The 9,227-nt window shown below is 36.4% G+C and overlaps 1 protein-coding gene across 3 annotated transcripts; it reads left to right on the top strand.

Annotated features, from left to right (window-relative positions):
- Positions 1-1,011: 1,011 nt before the first annotated feature.
- On the top strand, positions 1,012-6,555 carry LOC110026847 (protein DYAD-like). 3 transcript variants are annotated; one of them, XM_020728025.1, is made up of 8 exons: positions 1,014-1,167; positions 2,251-2,365; positions 2,511-2,602; positions 2,700-3,670; positions 4,368-4,458; positions 4,932-5,015; positions 5,605-6,039; positions 6,148-6,555. In XM_020728025.1, exons 2-8 carry the CDS (start codon positions 2,323-2,325, stop codon positions 6,277-6,279), a joined length of 1,848 nt encoding a protein of 615 aa, XP_020583684.1. In that variant the 5' UTR covers positions 1,014-1,167; positions 2,251-2,322; the 3' UTR covers positions 6,280-6,555. The 3 variants fall into 3 exon arrangements, with proteins under 3 accessions (XP_020583682.1, XP_020583684.1, XP_020583683.1); XM_020728023.1 differs by having other exon boundaries at positions 1,012-1,167; positions 5,605-6,555; XM_020728024.1 differs by lacking the exon at positions 1,014-1,167 and adding an exon at positions 1,328-1,347 and having other exon boundaries at positions 5,605-6,555.
- The last annotated feature ends 2,672 nt before the right edge of the window (positions 6,556-9,227 follow it).

Raw genomic sequence — 9,227 nt, 5'->3', positions numbered from 1 at the left:
CGCTAAGCAAACGAGCCGAACACGAACACACTTTTTGAGCTCGAAATATAAACGAGCCGAGCTTGGGCTCGCTCGTGTTCGGCTCGTTTACACCCTTATAGACAAGTCACCACCATCGCCAGACTGTTGTTTTCTGACTGCTACCATTGGACTGCAGCTGCTCTTCTCTCATCATTGAGTCGCACCACCTCTAGACCATCGTCGCCGCTTCATGGCCACAAACAAACAACAGTTGTCGTCACCAGACTGCTGCTACCTTGTAGCCACCGTCAACCTCCACCATCGCTAGACTAATAGTGTTTGATCATCGCTGCTCGACAATCACTATTTTACTGCCCCCACAACTATCGTTGGCGTCACTGTTGTTGTCGAGTTGTCGATACCAAAGACACTGCATCATATTTCTTGACACATTATTTTTACCGTAGGCTCTTTTTCATGGAAGTTGTGTAGTTGCCACTTCTTTAATCCTTTCCATCACTTCTCTAATGAAAGACACACCTCACTTTCTTTCAGTTATTCAGTAACCATGAAAATCATGTAACTTATAACGACATAGTGAAATCATTTCAAATGAGTTAAATTTCGTGTTTCTCCTCTTTCTAACTATTCACGTAAAAACTCATGATGTCTTCTCTGACAATTTTTCTTTACTTATATGTGTTAGATCTTCACGTAACTCTAAGACGCTAATATATCACTCTATAACCGAGAATTTACTAGCACCTAACAACATTATCATAATTTTTAATGAAAATAGTAAGATTACAACAGCATTAAATCTATATATCAAGTTTAAATTGCATTAAATATATTTTTATGAATACATTTTAACGTGGTGTAATATCAAAATATTAGATAAATGTAAAACTTTAAATGTTAAATATAACAATTTAATAAAATGTATATAAATCGGCCTATAATTTAAAATTTTAAACCAAAAAATATTATTTTTACTCGCGCGCTCGCACCCGGTTTGTTAGAATCTCCAGCACCCCCAACTGTCAGATCGCGCAAAAACGACTCACCTATTAATCTACGCTCCCCATTTCCACCTCCTATGAGAGCAGAGCCTCAGCTCCCTGGAGAGAGAGAGAGAGAGAGAGAGAGAGAGGGAGAGGGAGAGGGAGAGGGAGAGAGCTCTGAAGCGTCTCAGGGAAAATTTCGGTAATTATCCAAGACTAGCCTTCGTAGCTGAAACTTTCGGCGAAAATTCTGATTCATTCTTGCTCAATTTCATCTGGTTCTTTGATCTTCCTAGTTAAGTTTTCTTATGGAATTAAGAGTTCGCTATCTTTCCTGAGCAAACATCAATGACTATGGCGATCTTCTTTTAGCTAGTTAGTGGTAATCCGATTTCCAAATTAAGTTGAGCTGTTCATTTTCTGTCGTTTGGCTCTGAGATTTGCTTCTTAAAGAGTTTTCATGGAGGAGTTTCGAATGCCACTTTAGTGGTAGATTTTCAGTTGTGAGATCGATCTGTTGTCCGAGTCTCGGTCTATCTTCTTTTTGCTTCTTTCGCTTTGTAATTCTCGTCTTGATCGTCGGCGATTGAAAATCAGCCATATTCTGATCTTCTTTGAAGCTAGTAATTCTTGCTTGTTCTGATATCCTGGCCAAGATTGAGACCTCGCAACAGACAAACCCACCCATTTTGACTAGATTTTCCATCCCCTTTCTATACTCATTCCGATGTGGGTTCTGATCTCATTACTAAAATTGAACACTTCCTCGTCCTGCTGCAGAAAAGATAGCTTTGTTTTTTCTTCTCAGAAAGAAGATGGCAATTCGGGCGCTTTGCTTGCTCTACCATTTATGCTCGTCAGACATCAGAATTTTAAAATACGCTCTCAACTCGATGTGTTTTCTGTGAAGATATATATAATGTAAGGCGCGGAAGGTTGCCTGCGCTATGCTGCGAGACTAAGAAGGCTTCCCTTTAAGCCTTTAATTTTGAAGAATGTTATCTCAATCTTTCGTAATTTCTTTGATTACATTTCTTCCACACAACTGCGTATAGAGTAACCGTATTCTTCAACCTGTGTTTTCTTTATTATTTCTATTTTTTTCTTGTGCATTCGGCCTGAAAAGAATGGTGGGATCGCGGAGATACATATATTTCCTGCGTTTCAGGGGATCTGCAATGGCTTCTCATTTTATGTCTCCTTGCCTTTTGTGCGAGGGTGTTTACCTCCCGCTAATCGCTATGATGTTTTTTTACATTTTTAATTTTATTTAACTGAATGGCAGATAAAGTACTATTACCTGAACGGAAATGAGCCAGTCCAAACGAGTCTGACAAGCCACTTTTTAAGCAGAAAGATGCTGTACACCGCCGATTCGCCCCACGCATTTCCCTGCACGGGTTGTTTCTCTTGGCCCTCTCCTATGCGATTGTCTGCGCTTTTTTCTCTATCTCTGTCACTTAAGATTCAATTGGTTAGAACAATGTGTTTCATCTAAGAGAATGAATTCTTATTCGTTATTTGATTTCTTCTAATGGAGTTTAGGGCGTTACGAACCTGGCTCGTTCTACGAGATTGATCACGAAAAGCTGCCCCCGAAATCTCCGATCCAGCTGAAGGCAATACGAGTAGTCAGGGTTAGAGTTTGAGTTTCCTTTGTCGTGTTAGCGGAGCTCTCGAGTGCTTTTCTATCTAAGGATGCTTGATTTTTATTTATTTACATTCTGTTTTCAGGTGAGCGAGACGACGTTACAGGGGGTGACTGTGAGTTTTCCTAGCACGCTATCTTTGCGAAGCTACTTCGTCGCAACACAGATTGGGATCTGCTTCCCGGAGCTGGACGAGAGGTTCGTAATGAGCTCGAACCAAGCTGTGCGGATTCTTTGTCGGCGGATACCCCCTGCACAGGTGGAAGCGGGAAAGTCTCTGAAGAGCTTCTGGCTCTTGGCTCCAGCTTCAGTTAGTGAGCTGCCACTCGTTGGACCTGAGGAAGAGCAAAAAGTAACCATGCCGATGAAATCGATAGGATCTTGTCACCTAGCTCTCAAGTGCGAGGGGGAAGTTGGATGGGGGGTAAGGAGAAAGATTAAGTACATTGGGCGGCACTACGAACTATCGGCGGAGAAATCGGAGGCTGAAATGGAGGAGCAACAAAGCGAAAATGGGAGGAAGAGGAATCAAGAGGAAGTGCAGAAGACGAATAAGAAAAAGAAGAAGATCGGTGCAAAGGAAACTAAGAGGATAAAGATCGAGCAGGAGATGGAGGGAAGATGCCCTCGGGGGACAAAGGACCGCTGGTCTGTGGAGAGATATGAGGCTGCGGAGAAGCGGCTGCTTGAGATCATGAGGGCGAAGAAGGCAGAGTTGGGTAGGCCTATACTAAGGCAAGCACTGAGGGAAGAGGCAAGGAAGCACATTGGCGATACTGGTTTGCTGGATCATTTACTCAAGCACATGGCCGGCAAGGTTGTCTATGACGGTACTGAGAGGTTTAGGCGCCGTCATAATTCCGAGGGTGCAATGGAGTACTGGCTCGAACCGGCTGACCTCGTGGAGGTCCGCCGCACAGCCGGTGTTACTGATCCTTTCTGGTTCCCACCGCCGGGGTGGAAGCTCGGGGACTCCATCTTCCCTAACTCCTGCGGCCCCGACTGCAAACTTGCCATCGCTGACTGCAAACAACAACTCGCAGCGCAGTTCAAAAGGTCTCTCTTGCCCTCTCCGAACAAATTTAATAAAAAAGCATAAAACAAACTTATCATCAGGGGAATATTTAGTTGAAAAAAGAATTATCTTATTAGTTTCATGAATATGTAAATTTCGAATGTTCTATGCTTGTTATTTTTTCTATTTACCAGAGTTAACAGAATTCCTTAAAAGAAATATATAAATTAATTGTATTAATTCGAAGAGTTATAAATTCAACTTGACTGTTTATGATATCATCAAACATTTATTTAACATATCTTTATCATGCATGAAAGTATAGTAAATTTAAGGGATGCATATCTATATTATTAACTTCTTAAAAGTGAAATATACTTACATATACACAAAAATTGAGTGGTATGTATATAAATCTGAACCCCAACTTTCGACCAAAGCTATCCATGCAAATGAATCCAACCAGTTAATCAAGCTCCCATTAAAATAGGTTTCTTATCAATAAATGCAATAAGCAAATTCTTTCAAGTTAATAAGTGGTTTAATTTCAGAAACAGTTAATTGTTGTTGTTTTTCTAGTTTTAAACCTTTCAATGCTGTCGTCTCCCTCTCTGTTGTGTGTTTCTTTTGTTGCTTGCGCGCTTGTCTTACTGCCTCTCGGTACATTTTAATATGTTTAATTATATAAATATATGCTTGAATTCGTCAGAAAGCTCTAAGTCTTATTTCTTTTTCTAGGTACGACGAGCAGCAGACTTCACTGAAGAAGCTGGAAAAGCACACACAGAACATAAAAGCGGAATGGGAGAAAGCCATACACGCTTGGCAGGTGTTTTCCTTTTTCGCCTGTTTTCTTTCTGCGTCTCCTTTTTCTACTTCAACATTTAAGCTTAAATTAAAGGGTGTTTACGTACATAACACCCAATTCCTAAGTTCTTACATGAAAAACACCTAAATTTATTTTTTTACATTTATACCACTCAAATGTTTCACAACAGAAATTCCAATTAACTTATAAATAAAATTTAAAATACATCTTTTTCATGCATATGTAATGGAGCAAATATAGTCTTGTAAAAATTAATTTTAGGTGTTAGATATGAAAATACATAGAAATAGGTGGTATGTGCATAAATCTTAAAATTTAAATCCCAAAATTTTAAGGCAATCAAAGAGGTTCCAACCTCAATGTACTTATGTACCACTCTCTACATAAACAATGATTAGTGAAATTACTTTCAACAATATATTGCGATTTGCTTTAGTTAACGAGAAGTGGCATGCTTGGATTCAACTTCACAGGAGAAATACCAGACATTGCTGGAATGGAAAAGGAAGCAAGAGGAAGAATTAGCTGCCTTGCTCGATTGTATGCAGGAGCTTAAGGTGCTTTTCAAAATTTAATTTTGTTTTGTGTTTTCGTTTATCTCACTAAATCCCATGATAAATAGCTTGCATAAATCTTTACCAGTAACTTTTACCTTTTTTAGATATTTATTTCCTTGTCCCCGAGTTTCTATTTTTGATATGAGCGATTTTAAATCAGTTTGTTTAAATAATTCCTTGATAATTCAATTGGTATTTTGGCTCAATATTATTTTATATTTACATTACTAGCATTCAAACTCAACAATATTATGTTTTCAATGATTTATTTTTACATACCACACAATTCTTTTGTATTTACATATTTAACAACTAAATTTTCATATTTGCATAGAACACATTACTCTTTTGAGATCATAGATTTCTCTTATAAAGGTTTTTTTTTTGAGAATTTATTGCCAATCTTTATAAGAATTAAGAAATAATATCGTGGATTCATTTCGCTTTTTAAGAAAAAAAATTTGATCAAATTTAATCGTGAAAGCATCTCATTTCTTTTATCAAAAAATAAAAAAAATTTCTTTAACTACAAAAATTTGAGGCGAATAATCTTCAAACAATATCACAGAGCAAAGTTTCTGCGATGCAGGATGACGTACAGTTACTGAAGAGCCAGAAACACAAGGAAAGAGAGGAGCAGCTGAACGGATCGGCCAGTGATCCCCTTAACCAAAATGAGGTCAGCAACGGCAGCGCGGCCGGCAATAAAAAGCAGAAGAAGACAACCGGATTCAAGATATGCAGGCCACAGGCTACCTTTCTTTGGCCGAGCACGGCGGCTAGCAGCGCCGCGTCTGCCGATGAAAAACAGCACATGATGTTGTTCCCCGGAGGTGGCCCCCCATCTGCCTCCAGCTCCACCGCATCAACGCCGAAACTGCAGCTTCTGCCAGCACCAGGCCCAACATCACCACCCCGCCTGCATCCACTCCCCTCCGACCTCCCTTCAGATGTAGTGGCGGTCCCCATACATCATCCGCCAGACAGAACTACTCCAGTTTCGGACGCCATTATCATCCCTCGCGTACGTACCCCCACTAACCTGCTGCTTCTGCTTTTCTCTCCCTTCTTCTCCTGCGATTTTGTGGGGTCACTGCATGCTGACAAAGACGTACATGTGGTCGCGATGCAGTGCGTGGGAAGTAGGGATGGGCATCAGGATGACGCAATGGCGGCGGCAGGCTCTCCATGGAAGAAAGAGGCTTTTGAGTGGAACGGAATCACCACGGATCTGGTCCTCACCACCCCCTCTCCTTATCATTAGACATTTCTCATCATTAATTACTTTTTTCAATACCAACATTAGGGCATGGTTTCCATGGCGTTTGTTAATAAAGTTTGATGTTGATTTTCCTGATTATAGCTTCCAACCTTTGTTAAAAGGTTGGAATCAAATGGAAGAAACTTGGGTAGGTGTAATATAGTATTAATATGGTTTTGGTCTTTATAGAGATATCATACAAATATGATCAATATATGCATTATGGAAGTATAATCCATGAGTAGTGTGAGAAAGACTTCTGAGAAATGTTTGCAATAGCGATTTTTAGTATATATAACAAGTAGTCATTTGAATGACTCTAATATTGATATGTTCTATGAATACATCTTATAATATCTTTTAGTATTCTATGATGCATGTTTTCAAAGAGGTTTACTTGTTGAATCTGAAAAGTGTACATGCATACATGCTTATAACTTCAAATAATAATATATATAATATATGGATGTAATAAAAAATTGGATTTCACTCGCTTGAATGGATGGTTGCCTTTATCAAGAATATGAGGAATTGTTTGTGGATATATTAGAAATTTGAATTAGACTTTCTTATTTGAATGAATAATCACATCCAACACAATATGAGCAGCACAAAATCAGCAACAACATGTAAATTTTTTTAAATTTCCAAATAAAACTGTTACTATTTTTTAAAATTTTACTAGCGAATTAGTTGAAATATGGTTAGAAATTAAAACTTTGTTTGAAGGTGACTAAAACAAACTTCAGTGCCTATCTTTTTACGAGCTTTTCATATGTCCATTTCCTTCAAACTTCAAAGTTTTGTGGGTTCGTGTATTTTTCACATTTAAGTCAAGTTCATGTTATACACGTCAAGATATGTTCTACAAAATAAGACTTGGTTTCATCATTTTCCATAATTCCAGCAGGCAACACCTTCACGCAAATCCATGTTAGTTGTTGAATTTGACTTCTATTTTATTATTTTTAGTCTTTAACTTTATGAACTCTTATCTTTATATGGTTATTTAAACATTCATGCTTAAACATAAAGTTATGGAATAGAATAAAATAGAAGTTTATTTTGTTTCCAATTTTTTTTTTTTTAGAAGTTTATTTTGTTTCCAATTTTGTTTCCAATTTTTTTTTTTTTAATTTACAATGTTAAAATTTTTGTTCCTTTTCATTCTCGAGCAATTCTCAAACTCATTCTACATACACTTGACCTCTCTACTAATATTCAAAAGAACAATAACAAAAAGCAATCTATTTTGCTTCCTCTTCCAAACTCTTAACTTTCTTCAATCTCTCTCTAATAATACATATAACTTCTAAATTGTCTTGAATCCAAATTCCCAACATTATGACTCGCGACCAAGCCATTAAAATATCAATCCCAAGTCCTTTCTCTATAAACTATCCAAAATAGTCCCACCAAACATGTAGCTCTTAGCTTCAAAGTCCCACTAACTCCTTGCCTTTCTAACCCTACAACACATCTAGTACTCATCATTCATCACTTTTATATTATTACAAGAAAGATGGGTGTTCTTTCACCACAGTCCCCTTTATTTTGGCATAGTCCTAAAGGAGGCCACAATATTTAGATTAACCCCATGAGCCTATTATATAAAGTCAACTTTCATGATAACAAATTTACCGTAAAGATTTTATTTAATGGCTATTTGAGTTTCGTGTATGTACTTAAGAAACTTCATGGGAGATGGTATTGATGCATATGAAGTGTGCTATTATAATAAGAATATACTTCTTCTCTCCACAAGTAAGAGATGCCTAAAAAATAAAATCAAAGCAATTAAAAACTGATAAACTAACGCAAAATAGACAATCTTTATAAAAATTGAAGTAAAATTTATTATATTGTATTATTAATTAAGCTATAAATATGTTTTAGCTCTTTCTATTCATTAATGTTCGTGTCAAGAGCTAGCATTCATTCAAGTTTAAATATACTAAATCCCATGGGGCTATTTAAGGTCGGTCATTCAAAATCTATTCAAAAATCCATAACGTTGTCCTTAAACAAAAACTATTTATTCATCAAAAACCATTTTAGACTTAATTTTTTGGCTGGATGATACAAATCTATCATATTACCAAAAGGAGGCCAATGGATTGCCAGTGAGGAGTTAATAATAAATCTTTTAGAGAAGAGGAAAGGAATGAAATTGGAACCCAAATGGATCCAGTGTCAAAATGGGGCATAGATGTATGTATGTGCACGTGGATAGACTCCTATCTCGTTAGAAGGACAAGCCCCCCTTTGTCCTTATACATTATTCAGATTACATTTAAATACATGAAATAGTTGTCATTTATGGTAATATAAACCAAAATGAACCGACAAATTTGATTATATTCTTTTTGTTTAAGAAGACAAATTCTTTGGAATTATTAATAAAATTTATTTTTTGTTCAAAATAGCCCACTTTAATTTTATAAGTCTTATGAAGCTTTGATGAGGGATATTTATTTTAAATTAAAGGACCATTAATATATCATTAAGGTAAATTGAATGATTGCTAGGTAATAAAAATTTAGAGCATGGTTGACATATTATGCCCAATCAATATAAATTTTATTATTTACAAATTAAATGAACTGTTAAGCTTGTCTGGTTTATATTATCAAAGTATTATTATTATTATTGTTATTATTTTTTTTTACATGTATATTTCTGTCTAAAATCTCAACCATTGCAAATCTAGATAATGATTGAAAGATATGTTATTAATCCATGAACACTAATAAGTGTTAAAATTTATTGATGATCATTATCAAGATTTGGTTAGGGCAAATAATATAATTTTAGACTTGTGCAAGTATTGTATTTGTTGTGTCATCAACAAATTTTTATCAGCAGACATGAATCCCAAAACATTTTGAGCAAAAAATATTCCAAATAAAAATTTATGATCATCCAAATTCTATTTTCATGAAACTTATAAG

Source organism: Phalaenopsis equestris, unplaced genomic scaffold (assembly GCF_001263595.1).
Source record: "Phalaenopsis equestris unplaced genomic scaffold, ASM126359v1 Scaffold000402, whole genome shotgun sequence".
Lineage (NCBI taxonomy): Eukaryota > Viridiplantae > Streptophyta > Magnoliopsida > Asparagales > Orchidaceae > Phalaenopsis > Phalaenopsis equestris.
The sequence above is the reverse complement of the archived record's forward strand: the minus strand, read 5'-3'. Positions and strand labels throughout refer to the sequence as shown.